The 25,249-nt window shown below is 47.9% G+C and overlaps 1 protein-coding gene across 1 annotated transcript in view; it reads right to left on the bottom strand.

Annotated features, from left to right (window-relative positions):
• TTC12 (tetratricopeptide repeat domain 12) overlaps positions 1–25,249 on the bottom strand; it is a 49,265-nt gene that overhangs the window by 6,000 nt on the left and 18,016 nt on the right. The window contains exons 6-17 of the mRNA XM_006773518.2: positions 22,737–22,796; positions 17,617–17,688; positions 13,510–13,570; positions 12,922–13,110; positions 12,038–12,107; positions 11,114–11,202; positions 8,700–8,868; positions 4,237–4,329; positions 2,859–2,919; positions 1,995–2,132; positions 931–1,029; positions 428–496 (exon numbers count right to left, since the gene is read on the bottom strand). Of these exons, the coding sequence (XP_006773581.1) occupies positions 428–496; positions 931–1,029; positions 1,995–2,132; positions 2,859–2,919; positions 4,237–4,329; positions 8,700–8,868; positions 11,114–11,202; positions 12,038–12,107; positions 12,922–13,110; positions 13,510–13,570; positions 17,617–17,688; positions 22,737–22,796 (1,170 nt within the window). The remainder of the gene's footprint in view (positions 1–427; positions 497–930; positions 1,030–1,994; positions 2,133–2,858; positions 2,920–4,236; positions 4,330–8,699; positions 8,869–11,113; positions 11,203–12,037; positions 12,108–12,921; positions 13,111–13,509; positions 13,571–17,616; positions 17,689–22,736; positions 22,797–25,249) is intronic.

The following is a 25,249-nucleotide window of genomic DNA, read 5'->3' as shown; positions in this document are numbered from 1 at the left end:
ACCTCCAAGGGGGCTAAGGCCAGCATGCTTAAACAGCCTCCGGGATCACAGGCTTGAAAACCTGGGTTTGGTTCTGTTGATCATGGAAAAGAGATTCTACATAAAATTGCAGGACCCATTCCATTTGCACAAGGATATCCTGAAATAGGACAAATCAGATAAGCTCCAGACCAGGCACCAAAGGGCTCCTGGACTCTAGGCGGCTCCACAGATGGGTGCTGGGCAGTGGTCACCAAATCCCATGAAGCTGAGGGCAAGTCTGAGGGTTGTGTGATTATGGGCACCATTCGGAGGAGCGTGCCCTCCCCATCCCTCAGAGAGTTGGCAGAATATAAAAAATGTGATGCCTTTGAAAGGGTAAGATGCACTGACATTACAACAACACGAAGGAGAACAAAGGATGCTGTTCTGGCTCTCCTGATCTTACTGTCAGGACTCCTCCATCCTGGCTGTTCAGCAGCAACATGCACCTCCTGCTCACCTCCGCGGCCCAGACCTGCAGCCAGGGGGACAGAGAAGGGGCTGTGAATGCTCTGGTCATCAGAGTCCTTGACGGAGCTCCCTCTGAGTCCTGATGAGAGCTGACCACCCTCCTGTGCACCACCACATTCCCTCACAACACCTACTGCTCTCTCCTCACTACAGGGCACCATACCTTGAGGGCAGGAACCACATTTTATCTGACTTTGTAAATGCAGGACCTAGCAGTGTGCTCATCCTGCACACTCAATTTTTTCTGAATGAGCAGCTGACCAAGTGACTCATCTATCCCTCAGTGAAGCAGAGAGAGTGTCTCCCAGCATTTCCCAGTCCCACTGCCCGTGCTGGCTCTAGGGGCTTCTAGCTCTTGGCAAAAATGAGAACAGTCTATGCAACAGAATGTGTTTAGGATGTTCCCGGGTTCAAGGTAGGGAGAAAAGAATACTGTACCTCAGAGACTATGGGGGACTGAAGACACAAGTTCATCATGAGTCCTAGGAGTGCATATATGACATCTCTGGACAGATCTACATCCTCCTCACACCTGGCCTTTGAAAAGAAAACAAGGTAACCCATGACCTTTCTGTCATGCAGCTTCTACACACACACACACACACACACACACACACACACACACACTAGTATACTAGAGGCCTGGTGCATGAATTCATGCATGGGTGGGGTCCCTCAGCCTGGCTAGCAATCAGGCCAATTGGGACGGTAGGCCAGAGTGGAGGGAACGCAGGAAGGTGGCTGGCTGTAGGAAGTTGGTTGTGGGAGCACACTGACCACCAGGGGGAAGCTCCTGTGTAGAACATCTGCCCCCTTGTGGTCAGTGTGCATAACAGTCGCTTAGGCTTTTATATATATAAATATATATTTCTATATTTAGTTGATTTTAGAGAGAGAGGAAAGGAGAGGGAAAGGAAGAAGGAGAGGGAGAGGGAGAGAGACACATCTATCTGATGCCTCCAGTATACACCCTTACTGGGGATCAAACCTGCCACCTTTTGGTGTATGGGACAATGCTCCAACCAACTGAGCCATACTAGCCAGGGCTGCCTTGTAGCTTTTAAAGTCATCTTCCCTTGGCAATGGTCTCAGCATTACTGACACTGCTTACATTGCCAATGTCATGAACCTACGTGATGCTGGAAGATTAGAGACCAGTCTATGAGTTAGTGTTAGTGTGGGACACTCCCAAGGTGTCTCTTGTGCCTCTGCCATGTGACCCTGGTTCAACCTGGTCCTGTGTTTACACTGAAGACTGAGCTGCTCAAATGGGTGGCCAAGCCAACTCCGCCAGCAAACCCTTCAAGGCTCTCCAGGGTGAATGAGACATGATGTGGAGGCTTGCTGAGGTCGGCCGCCCATAAAATCTGTGGTTATAGAAGGAAGAAGCCACTGGCTCCAGCACTCTCAAACAAAATTTTTAGAAGGTTTAGATAATGAAGAAGAAGCCAATACCCCCAAAGCAGATAGAAGACCAGCCTTAAGGAGAAAAGCTAGAATACCATGAGGCCCAAGCAAGCATCCCCAAATTCCTCAGAGGCAGCCATCTGTCTTCTGGTGGCAGCGTCAGCACTGAGGTTCCCCATGATGGCAACACACTGGCTGAGAGCTGAGGTGTTGACTTCCTTGGGGTCTCTCTTCTAAAAGAGAATCATGAGAAAGTAAATGTGCAGAGAGCAGGCAGATGATGCCAGCATCATGCCCAGACGCACCCCTCGTGCACCAAAACGCCTGGGAACCAGAGAGTGCAGCATCACACTGGTATCAATGGGGTCATGCTGGCAACAGAGTGGAGGCACATGGGTTAACCCCAAAGCATGTGGCCAGGAACAGAGAGGCCTTGGGCTCATCTCAGGGATACCACCAACCAGCCTGGACAACAGAGCTTCCACTTCCACGTCTGAAAGACTGGGCTGTAGACGTGCTCAGGTCCCCTGAGATGTGGCTCCCCAGGGACAGGGGCTAGTCCCAGCATGCTCTCCTCGAACTCCCCCATCCCCTTGCTCTTCCCTGCCTCCCTAGCTCAGATCGCCACACTCGCCCTCCTGACCTGGACAACTTTCATTCAGGGTGGCACACAGTCCTTATGACCAGACTTGGGATCACAGGGGACTGATGAACCTGAACGCTCTCTCACCTTCACCCCAGACGCAGAGGCCACGTCCAGCTCTTCCTCCCGCGCGATGAGCCTGCATGTGCCCTCTCCACCTGGCCCAGCTAGTGCTGTTTTAATAAGAACTGTGTAAATTCCAGCTGTGAATAAATGATTCCTGAACCTGAGAGTCAACAGGCGCTCTGGAGTGTGACTGTGTTTAAACTGCTCATGCCCCTGAGAGTCAGAGATGATGAAACGAAGACCTGCTCACCAGCACGCCTCTTAGAGCCGGGAGAACACCTGCGAGGTTGGCCCGGAACCAGACTTGGAATCTGTTGGGAGAACACCAGCCGTGATTTAGCTCCACACTGTACAAGCTATAGGAGAAATGCAGTCTCAGGGGACGGGCTGAACAGACACAGCCTCTGGGCCCCTGTTTGCCATGTGCCTGGATGACTCATTTGGAAACAGAAGAGAATGCTCCAGGTACATGATGCGGCTTTCATCTCTCCAAGTCTGAAGAATTGCCTTTGATGTTAAACATCAGGTCTCAGATGGCAGCACTGATGCAGAAAGTGCTGGAATCCCTAGGCTCTGCCAAACGGACCTCCCAACCCCCTGCCCTCCCCTCGCTCCGAGTCTGCGCTGTGTGCTGTGCAAACAGGAAGTGCAGTGCAAGCATGGTCCCTCGGCACAGCCATAAGGAGACCTAGCTACACATGTGCCTCCAGTGCTACACGTGTCTCCACATGCTACACATGTCTCCACATGCTGTGCACTATTTCTACATGTTACACATGTGTCTCCACATGCTACACACATCTCTGCACACTACACACACGTCTCCACATGCTTCATACCTCTATATGCTACAAACCTCTACACACACCCACACGCTACACACATCTCCATATGCTACACATATCTCCACATTACAAACACATATACACGTGCTACATGTCTCCACATGTTATACACATCACATGGCACACACATCCCTACATGCTACACTCATGTCTCCACATGCTACACATGCATCTCCACACGCCAGAGCAGCTACTAAGTCTCCAGCCTGTGCCAAGGGCCTGTCCAGGAGCAAAGCAGCACCCTCTCATGATCATTTCTAAGCACGATGTTCTAAAGGTGGTGAGGAAATTAAACAAAAAACAAGAGACACTGAAAAAAAACAACAACACTTAAGAATTATGAAAAATGTAAGACCTTTACTGAATTCCCCAGTAGCTAAGCCAAAAAGAGCAGGGGGGATGGTTACCCATAATGCCACTGGCAACCCAAGAGGAGGCTCCATTTTACTGTGCACTCTCTCCCTCACTCACATCTATTCAGTACACATTTGCTAGGCAGTTCCTATTAGGTGCTGATTAAGGGAAAGAAGCTTCCCCAACACACAGTAGGCTTGTCTAATGTGTTTTTAGTACGTTACTGTTTCCAACCCCGTTGAGGACTAGGTCCCCTGGCCTGAGGGGCTGGAACAGCAGTGCTGACCGTGGCCCAGGAAGGCATCAGCCCTCCTACTCAGTGGGCCTGCGATGCCCACTGGCCAGCCTCCCTCTATGCTGTACATTCTAAACTATCAGACAGTCAGCAACAGTTAAGGAGAGATGTCAATTTCTGTAAATAAAGGTTACCTTTCTTCCAGCGCCAAGTCTGTGAGCAGTCCCATGGCTGAGGTGGCCCGCTCATCTGAGAAGTCAAGAAATGACACCAGGGCTTCTAATAATCTGCAAAAAATCCAGTACAACCTCAGAGTAGGCTGTCCTCCAACTGACAGCATTTCCATCAGGGACACCTTGCAAGGAGGCCAGGAAGGAGCCAGATGCAGGTGAGGTAGCTGGAGTGGCCCTGCCACGCCCCCTAGGAAGCCCAGCTCCTGGCCATCCATGACACAGGCTCTCCTGCAGAGTGTCTCTACCACCATGTGCAGTCCCAGGGTGGAACAGTTTTAACCCAAGTTCACTATCAGACGACTACAGGAAGGAATTGCTGGAGCTTCTGCCATGTGACTCTGGATCGGCCAAGTTCAGTCACATAAATGACATCTTAATGGCATGCTACTAATCTGTTAATGACTAAAGTAGGAGGGCTCCCTAATAAGGTGAGGGATGGAATAAAGACTTCACAAAATTTTGACAGGCTGCTGAGTATATCAGACAAAATTTAATTCAGTTAAACTCAAACTCCTCCACTGAGAGCTAGAAATTCTGCATAAGTAACAGAATTGGTAGACCTGGTTTATAACTAGTTCATATGAACAAGATTCAAGGGTTATTGAGTAACTGCAAACCCATTATGAGCAAATGGTCTGGTGGAGTTGCCAAAAAAAGCAAATGCAACCTCAGGTTGCCTTGACAGACTGACCAGCCCAGGACGAAGCAGGGGCCACTTGTGCAACCAGCAGGCCCATACTCGGCACCCACAGTGAGCTCAGTGCTGTGCTCAGTCCAGGGAAGGCAGGACTAAGCACTTGGGTGATATGCCAGAAACAAATTCATGTCACAAAGTGGGCACAGAGTCCCCCTGGTGGGAGGTGTGGGAGGATGGCGATGAAGGCTTCGAAGAGCAGATGATATGTTAGCTCTCACTTGAAAGTGTAGTGCTGGCTTTTTGTTCCGTTGTTCATTCAATCAACACCTGCTGGGCACTGTCCAAGGAGCTTGCAGGCCAGTGTCAGGCACACGGGGAGCAGAGCATTCCAGGCACAGCACACAGCATTCACCAAGACGATGTGGCATCAGACAGCAGGGCACATTTGGGGGCTGCCAGCAGGTCCTCACAGTGAGTGCTTAGGGTGTGAGGAGAGGACAGGGAATGGTGAGGCTAGAGATCTGGACAGGGCCAGCCTGTCATAGTGGCCTTCTGTGGCCTGCTGGAAAGTCTGCACTCTGTCCTGCAGGACGAGGTGTCCCCAGTGTGGCAGGTAGAGGACTTACTTGGTAGTGGGGTGTGTCTGTGGGGGCGGATTCTTAAGCCCACCTCAGCCTAGTGCAGTGATGGTGAACCTATGACACGCGTGTCAGAGGTGGCACAAGAACTCATGTTTTTGGTTGATTTTTCATTGTTAAATGGCATTTAAATATATAAAATAAATATCAAAAATATGTCTTTGTTTTACTATGGTTGCAAATATCAAAAAATTTCTATATGTGACTCGGCACCAGAGTTAAGGTTTTTCAAAATGCTGACACGCCGAGCTCAAAAGGTTTCCCATCACTGGCCTAGTGGAAGGAGGCTGCACTTAAACCAAGTCCCCAGGTGATTCCTGGGTACCATACTTCTCAGCAGCTGGAGAACTAGTCTTATAGGCAGTGGTTATGCTATTATTTTCAGTAGGAAACTAACAGGACAGATGTGCACATTAGACAAACCCCTTTGGTGGCACAGTGGAGGCTGGATTGGGCAGGTAGTATAGGAAGCAGGGAGTCCATTGGGGGGAAGTGGATTATCGAGACTAAAGACTGAACCAAGGCAGAGGCAGAATAAGATGTACAGTAGAGAAGAGAGGTGTTCGCAGTAACATAGGAGGAGTGGCTGGAGAGGGACGTTGGGAGGAAGCCTGAGGAAATGAATGCAGGAGATGCTGAGAAGGTAGGACTGATAATACACCATCGTCTTACAGATGTAGGGAGCCATCCAGGGAGCCCTCAGGATGCTGGCTTAGGCAGCTGGGGGGATGGAAATGCCACCTCTGAAGACAGAAAATGCAGGCAGAGGGTCTGGTTTGCAAAACCACTTCTGACTGATTAAGTTTGTGATACTCATGGTACTGAGATGGAGACGCCCAGGGGCAGAGGGAGTTTTCTTCCAGCACTTTTAAGAGAGAGTGACTTACGGGTGATAATTAAGGGCGCGGGTGAGAGGAGGGCCAAGGGTAGGGTCCTGGGGTCCCTCACTTGGAGGGTGACAGCATAAAGGGAGCTCAAAAAGGAAACCGAGAAGGAAAAAACCAAGAGGTAGGAGGAGGCCAGGAAGATAACATCGATAGGACCAAATGGGCAGTGGCGGGAGGAAAGTGCAGAAAGGAGCCCATCGGGTGGGGTCTGTAGGAAGGTGAGCTCCAGTGCCCACATCTGTGCTACTGACGTTACTCAGCTGCTTGTCTAGGCAGGGTCTGGAAGTCAAGTCCAGAGGGAAACCAGGATGCTTAACATGGAAAAGACCAGGCTCCTTCATGCCCTGCAAAGTGGGAGAGATGATGTGTTCTGTAGGCCTTTGATAGACTGACTGAGGCCTCGGTATTGGCAGCAGCATTGTCCCAGACTAGAACGGGGCAGGCAGTTTGTGCTCAGTGAAAGGAGGTAATTTTCCATCAACAGAACACCCTGTAGGAGGTGGGCGCCACATCCTTTTGTTAGCTGGGAAAAGACCCCAGTCCATCAGCTGTGATAGTGTCCATCCTAATCAAACTGACTGGAAGCTGGAATCTCCCCTGGAGGGCAGCGTGCACACCAGGTATGTGCTGGGATGCCCCAGAGAGGACATCGGTGCTGGGCAGGGCTGGGCTGGATAGTTGACAACACCCCAGGCAACTTCAAGTTTCTGCAACTCCCCCACGTCCTCGGGAGTGCATTCAGTGTTCCTCTGTCACAAATCACTTATTTTACAGTTAGTTCCGATTCTTCCTCCACCAATTGAAATCTGTTCTCCTTGCTCTTGAAGACGATGCTGATGAAGCTGAGCAGCACAGAGGAGGAGCTGAGCCGGCAGCCTAAGATCATCTTGATTTTAGTCCCAGGAGCCATAACAATGAGGCTTCTCTCTGTGAGAGTGCACATCCTAACTGGACTGAAGAGAGCAGCTGCCCCTTCCCACCCTCCTCATCTCCTTCACTGTTGGCGCCTTCTGCTTTGCTGGCAAGCAGCTGGCCCTGTAGATGGACCACACATCAGAAAATGATTGAACGCACAGTAAATGCACTTTCACATCCTTTTAGGACCTGAGCATGGGCCCTGGAGAGAGCAAATGAGTTGAGTCCACACCACGTGTCAGGCATAACACTGGCCACTTCCCTCACTAGGTTGAAGCTGTTTGCTGGCGAACCCCACGGAAACCCTGCCATCGCCTTCTACCCTGCCTGACTCGACTGCGGAAGCTGGAACCATTTTCTAATCACAGGTGGCACGTGAACAAAGAGAAACAGAAGCAGTTGTTTCTCTTGATAAAAGGGACAGACCCAGCTGGTGCTAAACTGTCCTAAAGGGGGAGGTGATGCTTGTGTGACCATGAGGGAAGGGTCAAGAGAAGGACAGAGCCCTTGACTCTGACATCTTGAAGCCATTCCACCAGCCAATGCCACCTCTGGTCTCTGCTGTTACATGAGAAAAGAAGACCAGCTCCTCTTGGTCATGAGTTCTGTTGAATGCAACAGAAAATATTTAGCTGGCATCCACACATCACCACTCTTAAGTGTCACCAAAAGTCTGTGAAGCAGGGAAGACACCAGGCTCATCAAGGCTAAGTAACTTTCCGGGGTCACATAGCAGACAGAGACAAATAAGGGTTTGGGCTCATGACTGCTGGCACCTAAAACCTAGCTCTTTCCACAAAGTGGCACTGGCCCTCCTAATTCCCATCACTGTCCACTTGTTCCGTCAATGCACCGTATAGGGAAAAGCACCTGGGAGGAATGTGCGTGGGCCCCCCCTGCGAGGTCCCGGGGCCTGCCTGCAGCCCGGCCTGCTGCAAACCGTCTCGTTTCACTGCAGAGAGCACATGCCTCGCTTTCTGGTCTAGTCGGGGTGGGCGTTAATGAGAACAGCAGGCATTGAGGTAATAAGCTAAGGCTTTTTGGCTATTTAAAGGGAGCAGGCAGACTCCCGGGATGATCATGAATGCCACTCTCCAAGACACTGGAAAAATTCCAATTGAAACCCAAGCAATTCAAAGACAGCTTAGGGGAGAGAAGCTTACGATCCTATAGCTACACTTACGCAAAGAGACCAAAACCAAATAAAACATGTGATGAAGGGACTGAGGAAATGACTGCAGATTGAGGAAAAGTCTGATGGCACCTCTTCTGTCAGAGAGGTGAGAGGGAGACGGGCTGCCTTCACTGGGCAGGTGATGCTCTGAGACGTGGGTGGATCTCCCTTACCGGGTCAGGTCCAGGTGGCTGATGACCAGGCTCCGGCCGGTCTTCGTCTGGGCGAGCTGCAGCAGCAGGGCCAGGCTCTGCTGCCGGATGGGCAGGACCCCAGAGGCCAAGAGGGAGGGCAGCAGCCTGCCTGAGCCAGGGTGCATCACGAGCTGCCGCTCGTTTTCCTCTGCAAGACACGGGAGTGTTCGCCTTGTGCACCGCGGGCAGCGATTACAGTTCTGTCCCCACCTCCAATCCTCCACTCATCTGAGAGCTGGGATAGTGAAGTGTAAGGGCACGGACTCTAGAAGCAGACTGCTGGTCTCAATCACCAGGTGGATGACCTCAGCCGATCTAGTAACTCCTGTGCAACTGCTCCCTCATCAGTGGACTGAGGAAGGTGAGGGCTAACAGAGGGTCAAGTGAGTTACTACGTGATGGCGCTTACAGCAGGGACTGGCGCACGTACATTAGTAACATTCTTGTCAAAGGCTCCTTGGTATGTGATGTGGAAATGTGAGGAATGGGGAAGAAAGCAGGTGAACTGTCTTTAGACCTTCCACTTCATATAATGGCCAGAGTTCTTGCGGGAAAACTAGACTGTACCATGAGAACGCTCAAGTGTAAAGCGTGCCCCCTCCCCGCACGGGAAGCCACTCCAGGCAGTGGCCCTGGGTCTTCCCTTCTCGCTGGGTCACTTCTAACCAGGTGTGTGAATGTGAGGGCATCGGGGTGCAGGTGGAGGATGAGGCTAAGCGCTGAAACCGACCCGTTTGTTCAGCTCATGCATTTTTTTATTCTGGAAAAGGAGCTCACTGTGAACAACTGAAATAACTATCAGAAGAACAGCTGAAAACAAAAGTCCTCATCTCGTGTACTCCTCCGGTAAGCCCTCCCCGAAAGGAGCTGCTCCGCATCCCTGCATGAATCCTGTTCCCAGTGTGACCCACCCCACACTGCACCTGGCTTCTCCCTCCCACTTGGCAACATGCACACACAGGCCCGTGTCCTGGCCTGTAAGCAGTCCCTCGATCATGATACTAGTTTGAGTATCATGCCCTTCAGGAAAGAGGCCCCTGCTTCTCTAGTTTTCTGGGACCTATGATTCCTTCACTCTAATAAATCAAGAAAAAAAATTATATGATCTCATATTCAGCAGTTGACAAGCTACATTCACAAGCTCTATTGCTGGCTCCTCACAGGAGCCTGTGAAAAAGGGACACAGCTACCGTTACTCTAATTTCAGAGTTTATGTCCCAGGTCAGATATTTTCCTATAAAAATACAATCTTTTAAAAAATAATGGAAATGGTTCAATTTTTTATTTACATCGAGGTCACAAAAGTGATCAGATTCTATAGACTTATTAAACCCCAGAAGATGCTGCTATGTAAAACGCTGAGGCGGAAGGCAAGTGAACTCCTCACACATGTTACTGTCCTGCTGTTGCACACGGATCAGTGTCACAGATGTGGCAGATGACTGCCGTTGGGGAGCACACAGGACTTTGTTGGAAAGTTGTAAGGAGGACAGTCTGAGAAAAGGGGAGGGTGTGGAAGGCCGCCTGCCCTGTTTATTGGAATTCCTACTTAGAGGAGACAGGGGAGTATCGAGCGGCATCCCTAATTAGTCCTTGACCTTTCCAAACAAGTCTGTGCTTTGCAGAGCCCCAGGTGTTTACTGGGATCCTTATGCTTAACCCCTGGATGCCCTTGCCTAGAGGACAGTGTAAGCACGTGTCCTCTCAAGATTACTCACCCCACTGATTGTATCTAAAGATAAAAATTCCAATAATGAGGCAGGCAATGGAGGCTCCTCTGGCTACTAAAGCCTGGGGCCCCTGAGCCCTCTCTTACACAGTCAACCTGTGTCTGAGTAACCTGTTCACCCGTCATTCAGGGGCTGCTGGTCAGCCCCGGCAGGCTGTAAAGCTCGTGATGCTTAACTGGGTCCTGTGGTCAGCAAAAACCCCAGTTGAGACCACTCATCACGCTGACAGCGGCCTTGGCCATGGGGCTGGTGCTGCAAGGGTGCCAGGGACATAAGTGGGTGCAGGCCTTGATTCTGACCCACATGCTTTTTTCTGAGGGAAGGTCCAGACATCGAGTCTCCAGGGCCCGGCCTCTGGGGGAACAAACTTGTCTGCCCACACAGCTCCTGCATTAATGGGTGTTAAGGGTGATCGGTTTGGCTCAGTGGATAGAGCATCGGCCTGCAGACTGAAGAGTCCCGTGTTCGATTCCATTCAAGGGCATGTACCTTGGTTGTGGGCACATCCCCAGTAGGGGGTGTGCAGGAGGCAGCTGATTGATGTTTCTCTCTCATCAATGTTTCTAACTCTCTATCCCCTTCCATTCCTCTCTGTAAAAAAATCAATAAAATATATATATATTTTTTAAAAAAGGGTGGTGAGGTGTGCTAGGCCAGGCTTACCGTTCCCCCTGCACACGGCTTGCCAGAGCCTGAGAACAGACACACACAGGGTCTCTGCCACTGCATCCTTTCCTGCCGTGGAAAAGCACCTGGAATGGACAAGGGGGAACAATGTAAAAACTGGAACTCAGTCTTCATCTTCCTTTCAGCTGGTTTCATTGCACCAACAGGCCTACAATATGGGGTGAGAAGTGGTTCTATAATCCAGAGCTGCAGGTCACTAGGACCAAAGGACCGTGAGGCACTGGACTGAGAGCTCCAGACAAGGACGCAGGCTGAGGAGGCCAGGTTGCACGCTGGAGGCGGGAGGGGAGGCAGCGAGGGTCTGAGCCAGGGGCCAAGGGCCATGGTCACACACGACCTGTGCATGGTGGCCAGCACACCACTTAGGGTACATGGGCCTCCTCATGTAGGCAAACATGTGCTAGTGACTCCAACCCACAGTAGCATCCTAAGCCTCAGGAATTACACTAGAATAACTGAAATACAAAATAAAATGAAAATAAATTTAGCAAACAGCCTCCTATCATATGGGTCTTTCTTCAGATGAAATTATAGATGGGAGCAGCCAGGACTCAGCTGACCTCATTTCCTGATATGATCAGCAAAATTCCCGAAGGAAACGAACAGCAATCTTGCAGCTGGTGGGAAGCCAGCAGCACCGTTGTGTCTCGGACTTTGAAGTGCTTGGAGAAGCCCTGGGAGGTTCTGGGGCCTTTTCTGCAGTCACCGTGGCATAACTAACACTACCCAAGGCTCCGGCTCCAGGGCGCACACAGCACCTCTGCACTGGCCAGGGGCCACTGATAGTGACTGCGTGGGGCTCATCCAGTAAGGTCTCTGCCTGTGTCATTAGTGTCTCTTCCATGAGAAATGCTGGCCTTCCCTTGTGTTGACACTGGCTGTCTTTACAAACTTGCCTACCTTCTTATGACTTCATTCTCACTGATGATACTGAATCCATTGTGTGTTCTGAATAAAGTTCGCTCTGTGCCTAAAACAAGGTCAGAGAAGCCCATGTCAGACTCCTGAACTGCCTGCTGTCCAGCTGTTACCACTCCGGCTGAGAGGAGGAGCTTTGGAACCACTGCGGACAGGGACTGGGACCACTGTGGACAGGGACTGGGACCACTGCGGACAGGAACTGGGACCGCTGTGGACAGGGACTGGGACCGCTGTGGACAGGGACTGGGACCGCTGCATACAGGGATTGGAACTGCTTTATACAGGGCCTGATGAAAGAGAACAGTGTGGCGCTCATCAGTAGGGGAACTGATGGTGGCTTTGAAACTGTTTACAGCTCCTAAGCAACGATTAAGTGCAACTGGGGTGAACCTTACAATTATCCATTTCTCTATGGTTGGGGGGAGATGTGTGGGGGTCAGACAGGGTGGTTGGGGTATATATGGGGTATTGTGTGGGATATGCAAAGGGTGTGTGGATATGTGTAGGAAGTGTGGAGCACGTGTGAGGGGTGAATAGATGCAGTATATGTTATGTGGATATAAGTATATGGTGTGATGTGTTGTGTGTTGATGTCAGTAAGGGTACACAGAATGAAGGCATGCTGTGCGTGTGTTTTGTGTTGTACTGTATGTGTGTGGTGTTTATTGTATGGATGTTGAGTGTATGTATGCCCTAAGGAGAGGCTGGAGTTGGGGTGAGGGTATATTTCTTGTGCACCCCCTTTCCCACCTACGTTATTGTAGGTCTTCGATCAATATTCATGGAAGGAAGGGAGTCTCTGACCTCTAAACTCTGCCCCTTCACACCAACAACATTCATGAGGCCACACGTCTCTGGCTTACAGTCCTCCATCAGCTCAGTCAGGATCTCAATGCCGCCTGCGTAGAACAAGGGGTTCTGGTCGGGCTTGGAGAGAGTCCCCAGGAGATGCCTGGTCGTCACAGCTGTGCTCTTTCCTGAGTCCAGCAGTTGCTGGGCTTCCTTCTCCTGGAGGTCTGCCTTCTCCCGAAGATCCACTTGATCCAGGTAACCTAGCAAACAAGAAGGGAAACAAAACAACCCTGGCACCAATGCTACCACACAAGGAGTGACCTCTGTGAGGATGGGGTATTGAGAGGCATAAGCATTAAAATAACTCTAACTCATCTTCAGCAAGGAGAATTTTAGGAAAAGTGTACAGTCTGCACCCAGAACTTTAAAATCTTGGGGATGCAAAAACAGAATTCCCTATCCAGAAGGCTGTAAAGGGTGGTGTGTACAAAGGAGGAAGGCAAAGATCTGAGTTGGAGAGCAGAGGAGAGAGGTGCAGGCAGCCTGTTAACACAGAGGATAGGATGCAGGCAAGGCAGGGCTTTGCAGCCAAGGAGAGAAGGCATGAAGGCAGTCAAGGGCCAGAGCAGAGGTCAGGTCATAAGCAGGAACATTCTCACCTTTCACCTGTGTCTGCAGCTGGGGGTTTATTTCTAAGATCTTCTGAAAACACTCTCTAGACTGGAAAAAACAAACAAACACAAGACTTGACAAGTGGGTAGCGGGTGCAGGTGATTATAAGAAAGACACCGGGTATCACAGGACTTGGCTTCATTATTTCCTCTGGTCCCTCCTGCTCCCAGCACAGGGGGCAGGCATGTGAGCACAGCATGCATCTGACATTTTTTTTTTTTTAGGCTTCTCTGGGTCTACGAAGCAATGGGTATTATTTCAAAATTTATTTTTAAAAAGTAGTGCTGTCATATGACCTGTGATGGAAAATTTCCATTCCTAAATCCTTGTGGATCATGTCTGGCTGAGGTTAAATACGAAATTTAGATATGATATTTGCACTGGGCGAGAAGAGGAGGCTACCTGTCAGATATGCCCAAGGGAGTTAGGAAATAAACAAAGTTGGAGACATTGTTGACAGAGATTGGGAACAGGAAACAAGAGATGCCTACTGAAAGGGTACAGGGCTGCAAAGAGCCGGGCATATAGAGTCAGCTTGAAAGCCTGAGTGAGGGGCTCTCACTGAGGAAAGTGTTGGACAGAAAGTTTCTGGAAAAAGAAAGATTCTAGCTCATGAGGCATGATGCTGGGTTTAGGGCAGTGCTGTCCTCAGGAATATCGAGAACTGTCCAGAGGGTACCAAGAGAAAAAGCACAGGAAAAACAAAACAAAACAGTTCTGAGCTTTGTTGCAGGCTCAAGGCTTGTTTAGAAAATTAGTATTAAGAAATAAACTGAAGAAAAACCACGTTAGTAAAGAACAATGTCACAGGATAGAGGATACACATCAAACACGGTAACTGCTATGGGCTAAATGTTTGTGTCCCTAAAAATTCATATGTTCAAACCTAAACCCTCAAGGGGATGACTTAGGAGGCGGGGCCTGTGGGAGGTGATTAGTTCATGAAGATGGGGCTCTCAAGAACGAGATTAGTGTCCTTACTAAGAGGCCCCAGAGAGCTCGCTCACTCTGGCTGCCTATGAACTAGGAAGCAGACACCAAATCTGTGGGTCTTGATCTTGGACTTCCCAGACTCCAGACTGTGAGAAGTAAGTGTCTGTGGTTTAAGCTACCTGGTCTATGGGATAGCAGTCCCAAAGGACTAGGACAGTGATCCTGTATCCAACTTCTTTCTAACCCTAGATCTAATCTCCCAGCAATCCCTGCTGGCTTTCCTGCCGGTATATGTCCAGAATCCCATCACTTCTCACCACCTCCATCATCACCAAGCCGGTACAACCCATCATCACCTTACTTGGATAATTTGTAGCAAAAGCCTTATTACTGGTTCTGTTCTTTATTACCATGTCAAAATATAGTCTCAACGGCTCAAATACAGCAGAGTGAGCCTTTAAAACCTGAATCAGATAATTTCACTTCTTTACTGAAAACCTTCTGATGGTTCCCAGCTCACTCAAAGTAAAACCCAAGATCCTCCCAAAGCCTGCAAGGTCCGAGGGGATCAGGCCCCCACCTACCCCATCACCTGCCTGACCTCATCTCTTATCACTCTCCTCCTGGCTTGCTCCATTCTGGCTCTCTCTTCACCTGGCCCACTCCCCCATTATACATCCACTTCTTCTTTACTTCACTACCTCCTTTCCTTTAGAAAGGTCCTCCCTGACCTCTCTACACCTTTGCTGCTTCCTGGTTAAGTTTTCTCAATAACACTATCACTACCCAACATACCACACATCTACTTATTTGGTTTCTGTCACCTGGCCACCTGTACCTGAAAAATATGAGTTAATTAAGTCAAAGATTTTTATTTTCTTTATTGCTGTATTCTTGTTGCCTAGAATAGTACCTGAAATATAGAAAGCATGCAATACATATTTGCTGAGTTAAATAATTAAATGAATAAATGAGTGAATAGAATTTGGTAGAGAAGGGGAAATTAATATTTTCTTTTCTACTATTAACCTTATTACAATAAGACTGTATTGTAATAATTAAAATGCAGCAAAGGAAATATTTTTTAAAAAGACAAATATTTTTTAGAAGATAATTTCTTTTTAAAAAATCTAGTATCTTATGATGGAAAAACATTCCATGTTCATGGATTGAAAAACTATTATTAAGATGGCAATACTCCCCAAATTGATCTACAGATTCACTGCAGTCTCCATCAAAATTCCACCTGGCTTCTTTGTGGAAATTAACAAGCTGATCCTGAAATTTGTTGGTAATCAAGAGACCCAAAATAGCTAAAATAATCTTGAAGAGGCAGAGCAAAGTTAGAAGACTGTTTCCCAATTTCAAAATTTACTACAAAACTAAAGGAATCAAGACAAATGTGGTATAGGCACAAGAATAGACACATAAATCTATGGAACAAAATTGAGGGTCCAGAAATAAACCCATGCATTTATGATCAATCAATTCTTGACAAGGGTGGCAAAATCATTCAGTGGTAGATAGAATAGTCTTTTCAAAAAGATGGTGCTGGGATGACTGGATATCCACATAGAAAAGTGTGAAGCTGGATCCCTTCCTCATACCATAAACAAAAATCAACTCAAACTGGATCAGAGATCTAAATTTAACAGCTAAAGCCATAAAATGTTTAGAAGAAAACATAGGAGTAAATCTTAGATTAGGCAATGACACCAAAAGCATAAGCAATCAAAGAAAAATATAGGTATACTTCATCAAAATTTAAAAATTTTGCCCAACTGGTGTGGCTCAGTAGTTGAGCATTGACTTATGGACCAGGAGGTCATGGTTTGATTCCAGGTCAGGGCAAATGTCCAGGATGTGGGCTCAATCCCCAATGGGGGGCATGCAGGAGACAGTCAACCTATGATTCTCTCTCATCATTGATGTTTTTATCTTTCCTTCTCCCTGCCTCTCTGAAATAAAAAAAAAATACTTTTTAAAAATTTAAAAATTTTGTACCACAAAGGACACCATCAAGAAAGTGAAAAGACAAAACAAAGAGTGATAGAAATATTTGCCAATAAGTTATTCGATAAGGGACTTTTATCCATAATATAAATATGGCAAAGGATCTGAAGAGACATTTCTCCAAAGAAGATAGGCAAGTGGCCAGTAAGCACATGAAAAAATGCTCAACATCATTAGAAATCAGGGAAATGCAAATCAAAACCACAATGAGATACTATTTCACACCCATTAGGATGGTTATAATAAAAAAGACAGATAATGACAAGTGTTTTTATTTCTCCAGCATGTGGAGAAATTGGAAGCGTACACTGCTGGTGGGAATCAAGATGCTGCAGCCACTTTGGAAAACACTGGGCAGTTCCTCCAGAGTTAAAACAGTTAACATGTGACTCAGCAGTTCCCTGCTAGGTATTGTTTACAATCAAGAGGACAGTAATCAAATGTCTCACAAAAACTTGTACCTGGATGTTCATATTAGCCCAAAGTGGAAACAACCTATTAATGTGGTCTCTCCATACAATGGGATATTCAGCAATAAAAGGAATGAAGTGCTGATACTACAGCTTGGATGACCCTTGCAAACATTATGCTAACTCAAAGAGGTCAGCCATAAAAGGCCACATACTGTGTAATTCTACTTAGATGAAGAGCCTAGATTAGGCAAATGCATAGAGACAGAAGTAGATTAGTGGTTGTCTAGGGCCAAGATGTGGGTGGAGGGAAAGGGAGTGACTGCTAATGAATGTATGGCTTTTGGGGGAAGTGACACAAATATTACAAAATTTATTGTAGTGATGGTTTCACAACTCTGTGAATCGACTAAAAACCAGAGAACTGTGAAGATATACCAGCATGATTACTTTTGGGTGAAAAGGTTACAAGTGCCTTTTGTTTTCATCTTTTTCCCTTTGTCTTTCTCTCCAGAGATGCTTCCTCCAGGGCTGAACACTGGTGAGATATTGCAGAGGGGTTGCTACAAGCAGGGGCTGCCCTAGAGGACCCTCAACATCCTTCCCTACTCTAAGAGCTTAAGATTTTCCCTGGAAAATACTAAGAGGTGGGTTGATATTTAATCAACTTGGAGGAACAAGAGGGTTGGAAGCATCGCTGCGATCAAACCTGCCACTTACATTCCTCTAGGAACTTACCACACTGTAGTTCTTCAGAGCCAGGTGGGCTTTGCCCATGTGGAAATAAGCTTTTGTGCATTTTTCATCACACTGCATGGAACAGAAAGACCAGTCAGACACCTCAGAAGGTTGGGGTCACTGGCACCCCCTGACTGCCCAGCTAACTGTAGAAGCCAGGCTCTGTTCCCAGGACAGCTCCCAGAGTGGACAACTAAACCTTTTCCATGCATCTGGGACCAAGCTAACTGATGCCTGCAAGGAGCCAGGATACATGAGAAAGCTCTCTGGTAAACTGATTAATGATGCCCGTCAGCTTGCATTTCCATTTAATGATACTCGTCAGGAAAGAAACCAGAAACCTTGTTTGGAAGAGCTCCTGGGCTTGACAGGTCATAGGAATTGCCTGGGACACATAAAACTGCTACCGGCCAGGCTGAACCCCACATCAATTACACTGTACTGTGGGTGGGCCCAGCATCCATCTATTTTTTTAAACTTTCCAGGTGACGTAAATGCAGCCACGCCTGAAAATCACTGGTTTGTTAGACGAGAGGACACTTTATTCCGGTAAGCAGCCGAGATGATCATTACATCTAGGCCTGGGGAGTTCCTTCCCTGAAGTAAACCACAGTCATACACTGGGAGCTTATCCTTTGATCCCTGAAGGCCAGGAGGGTTGCCCCCTTCAAAAGGCAGGACTGACACCCGAGGCTGAGACTCAACCATGTGCACAGGGGCCCTGCCCCTGCCTGCTCCTAATTATTACTCCAGAGGGAATGACTGGCACAAAGACATAAACTGCAATTTAAAACATCCAATTAAGTAATTGAATCCGCTTTATGTACAAGGCATTGGGCCAGGTCAGATGCCCTTCAGGGTTCAGTTTAAAGAGGTTCTCAAGAAAAGACACAAACAAAAATAAATTAAAAAAAAAAAAAAGAATGAGGCTCGGGGTCTAAAACGTCTGGGATGAACCCCTGGTGTGGCTCTCACCAGAAGTGGGATGTTGACCAGGTTCCCCGAGTTTCCTGATGCTCATTGTCCTCATGTGGAAAATGAAGATAGTTATAGCCTCTCTCTCTCTTCTCTTCTCTCTTTCTCTCTCTCTCTTTCTCTCTCTCTCTCTCTCTCTCTCTCTTTCTCTCCCTCCCTCCCTCCCTCCCTCCCTCCCTCCCTCTGTTGTTGTGAGGGGGAAACGCTTGTCAAACACTAGTATGGTGCCCATGAGATGGTATCTGAGGCTGCAGTTACAGTAGCAACCCATTTCAGGAAAAGAGAGAAAATGTAAAGAAAAGTGAAATAACAATAGAAGAGGTAACAATAATTGTTATTGGAGAGCCCTTTATAGAGGCATGAATTTCCATGAATATTGTTTCCTAACTTATTGCTGAGTGAATGACAGTAATAGTATAAATAGTGCATTTGCATACAATCCCATATGGTTCATATAAATTATTTCATACAAACTTTAAAACAACTCTATGACATACAGTTATCCTCATTTTACTGACGAGGAAACTAAGGATTAAAGGTCACATAGATGCCAAGTGGAAGAGCTTGGATTTAAAATCTGACCATTTGATTAGGCACCAAAGGCTCAAAAATTATACCAAATCTCCTGCAGAAAAGTGCTCTAGCAGCTCAGTAGAAGGAAATGCACTCTGAAGAAACAGTCTCACAAAGGGCAGCAGAGGAGGATGGACCCGAGCTGGATCCTGAATGTACTAGTACAGAGAGGTGAAGAGAGAGGATAAAGGGAATGGGCTGAGCAAGGTCGAAGTCAGAGAGTTCAGGGAGCTGCAGTGAACAGTCCAGAACCTGAAGCAGGTGCAGACAGAGGGGAGACCAGGCTGGGAGGGGTGAGCTGGACTGTGTCTCCACATGGAGGCCTTGAATGCCGGGCTCGAGGAGGATGACCGCTCCGTGGCTGTGGCTGGAGAGTTGGTCTGGAGCAGCGTGCAGAACTGCCCAGAGGGAAAGGCAGGGAGATAAGGGAGGAGACCGGAACAATCACTTAGAAGGAAGGCTAACATCTGATGTCCTAGTGACAGTGGGAGTGAAAGGAAAAGTGCAGACACCAGAGCTCCGTCAAAGAAAGAACTGAGCGGCATCAGCCAACCATAAGTGATAAGGGAAGGAGGATGTCATGTCATAAGTTTTGGGATGCCTATGCCTGGAAGACATCATATGCCATGAGCAGGCGGAAGGGAAGATGAAGAGTTTGTTTCAGATGCTGCCCAGCGGATGGAAATTGGCAGGAGGCAGAGACACGCAGCCCTGGAGCCGGGAGGCGCACACTGGGGAAGTAGGCCTGAGAGCCATTTGCAGGATGAGAGTGGAACCATGAGAGGAAACCGGAGCTTTGAGGACTGAACCCTGGAGGACTGAGAGGGTGGGGTTGAGGAAGCGGGAAAGGCGTGGCCAAGGGAAAGCGGAGCTGCAGCACCAAGGCTCATGAGAGCCTCGTGTCCACAGAACCCTCACGACTGGAGGACCAGCGCCTGGCCCAGGCCCACTGTGGTCACCAGGAAGGGGTGTCGCGGGGACACCTTCCTCAGTCACTGAGCAAAGGGCTGCTAGTGGATTTTCTCCTTCTGCTTCCATCATGTGTGGAGCGTCACAGGGATGATCTCGGGTGATCTTATATCCCCTTGAAGGGAATCCTGCCGTGGAGGAAGATGGTTTTATTGTGAGGAAGGCATGTTTACTGTGAGGAAGACAAGCTTTATTGTGCAGTAGGTGTTCTGCTGAGAGAGTGACGGTCTGACCCCAGCTAAAACCAGCTTTGCTGCCATCTTCCCTGACCAGGAACATCGGTCTTGAAATATCATCCTGGGCCTGTCTGCCAATTCAGAGCTGTCAGAAACACTCAACGGGCACGAAGGTACTAATATTAGTAGTGGAGTGCAGTGGCCTCCACTATCGATACAGTGCTTTTATTTATTTTTATTTTTTTTTAAATATATTTTATTGATTTTTTACAGAGAGGAAGGGAGAGGGATAGAGAGTTAGAAATATCGATGAGAGAGAAACATCGACCAGCTGCCTCCTGCACACCCCCCACTGGGGATGTGCCCGCAACCAAGGTACATGCCCTTAACTGAAATCGAACCTGGGACCTTCCAGTCCGCAGGCCGACGCTCCATCCACTGAGCCAAACCAGTCAGGGCCGATACAGTGCTTTTAAAGAGAGTGACACTTTTTAGTTCACAGCTTTGATGTAGAGCTAACCACTGTTAGGTCTCGGAACCCCTTTACATTTTTCTCCATCCCTCCAATGTTTACCCAACGCTTCAACTGGGAGCCTTGCTGGGCCTTTAACAAGGTTGGCTGCTGAGTGTCAGCATCTTCTAATGTCAGCTCTCGGGGCCTGCTCTGGCCTGGGCTTCACTGTTAATTACATTGTGCTTCAGTCAACATTTGGGATCAGACCAGTGTGTTATCCTGAATCCGAGACGGTGTGACTACCGCTTCGGTTCTTTTCAGATCAGAAAAGATATTCCTGGGAGCCCCAAGAGGCGATTTCGTTTCTTCCACAGAAGTGAGTGAGACCCCCAGCCAGGGGCTGTGGGTTCAAGGTTCCTGGGAAGAGGTGTTTTGGTAGATGGTTCAGAGCACAGCGCACTGTTAGACCGACATCCGCTGCGTGGTCCTGTGCAGGTTACTTCACTAATCTCCGAGGCTCGGTTTCCATGCCAGAAACATAAGGATAACAGTGTACTGAGCACAATAGAATGGAACGATGTGAGGCTCAAATGCGACAGCTCAAGGCCAGCAAGCAGCCAATGCTGGGTTTTGCTCTAATTGTTATGACATCTCTCTTCTCTTACAGATGATGGTAGGAAAGAAATCATGACCCAGTGGAGTGACAAAGCAGGCTGGTGGCCTGTGCCGGAGCTGTGGGGCCCCACAGTTTCTGTAACGTGAGGACTGTGATTATGGCTGAGTCGCCACCACATGCTCCAGGGGAGGAAGAAGTCTAGCACACAGATGGTGGCTCGGGAGGATCCCTGGGGTTTTATAAACCATAGCAAAGGTGAACTTGCACTCCACTCCCGTCTCCTGGCCTACCTCGCAACAGGAAGCATGCGTGTGGCCAGCACGCTGCGACACAGGGTGCTCCTGCCTGGGCCGTGTGCCCATTCAGCTGCGTCGGGGTGCTGTTCGGGGAATCAAGTCCCAAGATAAGTCTGGTAAGTTCTCCTGGCACTTCAATTGTGCTTGATTTTATTTAAAATAATATGCATGCATTAAGACATACAGACAAATTGTATGGAGTGCAATGCAAAATTCACATGGATCTTTAAGATAAAAAACATGTCCAAAAAGAAATGTCATGCTCTCTGCCTCTAGACCCTCCAGGGGCTCATGCTCATTCCGTTGGCAGCACGTTGGCACGGAAGTATGAGAAGCACTGGTCTTGGTTGTTTAAAGCCCCCATGGCAGAGTAATTTAGGGGAATATGGATTAAGGGCTATTTAACTATTTAGTAGTCATCTGAAATAATGTCTCTATGATTATGACATTTATCTTTTAAAAGCCCTTCTAATATCTTCCCCAACAGTCCCTACCTTTAATTGTCTATTTTGGCAGATTTTGGAGGAAATTCCAAGCACAGTATTATGCTACTATCAGCCTGAGGCCTGACTAGCATCCAGGCTGAACAACAGGAATTCTTTCTTCTGATTAATCCATTGCAAAGAGGGGATGCTGGCATACATTTCCAAATGCTTAGGGCTGGAGGGGAAAGCACAGAGCGATGGGAAGAACGGCGCTGCAGAAGCAAGCTCCCACGGGCTGGAGAGAGAGGAGGAGGCATGGCCACTGTCACGGGAAGCAATGTGTCTGCTGACACAACAGCCAAGGGTGCCCGCTGCCCTGAACCCTGGGAAACCAATATGAGCAGCAGCCTCTCTGGAGCACTTTCTAAGAGTAGGTACTTTACGTACATTGTCCGAACCTTCAAGACAATTCTATTCTAGCTGTTTTCTAGGCGAAGAAACTGAGGCTCTGATGGCAGTACCTCTACCCTTGCGCACCAGCACACTTTGGCAGGTCCCCTCTACTCACTTCAGTACTGAAGCCTCTGGCCCAAGCCAACCCCACTCCATCCTGTGGAGAAGGAAACACCTTCTTACCTTCAGAGCCCAGTCACAGTCCACTAGTGCCTTCTGGTAGTCCCCAAGTTTTATATAAGCCTGTAATGACACAGACAGCTGCTGTTCACATACAACTCTATAGCAAGGGTCTTTAGTTCACACAGAAAGCACAGTCCAATGGTGATGAAAAGTAACTGGTCCCTCCCCATATCACTCGGGGTCCAAGCATATAATAGATGGCTATCATCATGGTTTAATAAGGGGACTATGTACAAGGTGAGGGCAGGACTTAGGGAAACCAACAGGAATGTTACAGAACCCAGGCTAGCAACAGTGGACAGCCATTAATTACCATTGCCAGAGCTGCAGGGATAGGAAGAGGAGCAATGAGCAAACCAGGAGAGGACAGCTTTGTGAAATGATAAAGGTAATAAACAAAGATAATAACAAGTGTTGATGAAAAAAATCAGAGCCCTCATACACAGCTGGTAGGAATGTAAGATGGTACAACCACTTTGAAAGACGGTCTAGCAGTTCCTCAAAAGATGAAACGTACAGTTACCATATGATCCCAGGAGGACTGCAAACATAAGTTCACGAGAAAACCTGTACACAAATGTTCACAGCAGCATTATTCACAATAGTAAAAAAGTAGAAACAATTCAAATGCCCATCAACTGATGGATCAATAAAATGTGGTATAGCCATACAATGGTATGTTATTCATCAATAAAAAGGAATGAAGTACTGATCTATATTACAACATGGATGAACCTTGAAAACAACATGTTAAATAAAAGAAGCCAGACACAATAGGTAAAATATATATGATTTCACTTATATGAAATGCCCAGAGTTATCAGATGTATAGAAGATAGAAGGTACAGCAAGCCCTTGAATAACAAATAGTTTCGTTCAACATCATTTCGTTATTATGTTGGTGAGATGCCGGTAGGAAGTTAACTCATGTATATCAACTAGCCTCAGGTAAAACTGGTTTCCTTATATGTCATTTTGATTAAAGCTGCAGAAACTGGACTTACTGTAGCCTAGTGGTTTCTTAGGGCTGGGGTGGAGGAGGAAAGAAATGGGGGTGGGGTGAGCTGCTTAAAAGGTTTCTTTTTGGGATAATGAAAATGTTCTAAAATTGACTGTGGTGATGGTTGCACAACTCTGAATATACTGAAAACACTGAATTGTATACTGTATGTCACTTATCTATCTATATAAAAGCCTAATATGCTAAGTGTCCGACAGTTGGACCATTTGACCAGTTGCTATGACACACACTGACAACCACAGGGTAGATGCTCCAACTGGTAGGTAAGCTTGCTGCTGGGGTCTGGCCAATCAGGATTGGGTGAGATGGGCCGGACATGCCCTGGAGCCCTCCCACCATCCTTCCCTGGCCCTGATCGTATGCCAGTGGGGTCCCTCGGCCTGGCCTGCACCCTCTCGCAATCCAGGACCCCTTGGGAGATGTCAGAGAGCTAGTTTCGACCTGATCCTGCAGGCCAGGCTGAAGGACCCCATCAGTCGTGCACTGGGCCTCTTGTCTATAATAATAAAAGTGTAATATGCTAATTAGACCGGACATCCTTCTGGATGACCTTCCAGACGAAGCCTGGGCTGTGAGGGAAGCCCAGGACCCGGGTGCTAGAGGGAAGACAGTGCCAGCAGCTGGGGGAAGGAAGGCCTACTCCTGCACTAATTTCATGCATCGGGCCTCTAGTATTTCAATAAGACTGTTACCAGAAAAAGATAAAGTTTGTCTTTCCTCATGAGCACAGCAAGAAGAGATATAGGAAATGGGAAGATGTTTAAGAGTTAGACCATCACCATGAACCCTAGTGCTCTTGGGATCCTCTAGAATTGGGGGAAATCCAGAAAATCAAGAATGGATGCAGAATTCTGTGATCCATTCAAACTAAACCAATTTAGCTCACCCATAGTTTCAAAGAGATAGTGGCATGTAAACAAATAAAAGGATGTTTACAGCCAGCACAGTGGCTATGGGACCATCTGTCCTAAATACTGGATACAACTGGTGGTCTGTGAATTCTCATCAAGATGCACTTGGTCGCTAAGCACTCTTCTTCTGCACAGTTCCCTAAAAAGCAGCTATGGTCCCCTGTTATAAGACAGGAAAGCCAGGAACCAGGAGGATGAGTGGCTTTGCAGAGTCCCATAGGTCACCACTAGTAGAGCCAACACTCCACGGAGGTTTGCACCAGGGCACCGTGACATTCTTAAAATAAAACTGATGAGATATATACATGGTTGGTGTCATAACTCATGGGGAATGGCAGCATCCAACCAAAATGAGGAGGGAGCTAGCAGCAGCCAGCTAATGAATTCCTGCGGGAAGCTGCTACAGGTGCTTTCATTAACTTGGAGTGTGTACTAACTGAAGTTGGAGGACTCTGACCCTGAGCTTTCTGTTCTATAAGGCATCATCCTCTCCTTTGGGAATGCATTTGAAAGGCAGAGGATGTGAGCTGGAAACAAATAAAAGGATGTTTAACAGCCAGCACAATGGCTACAGGGCCCTC

This window comes from Myotis davidii, unplaced genomic scaffold (assembly GCF_000327345.1).
Source record: "Myotis davidii unplaced genomic scaffold, ASM32734v1 scaffold1025, whole genome shotgun sequence".
Taxonomy (NCBI): Eukaryota; Metazoa; Chordata; class Mammalia; order Chiroptera; family Vespertilionidae; genus Myotis; species Myotis davidii.
This window is presented reverse-complemented; position numbering and strand designations above follow the sequence as displayed.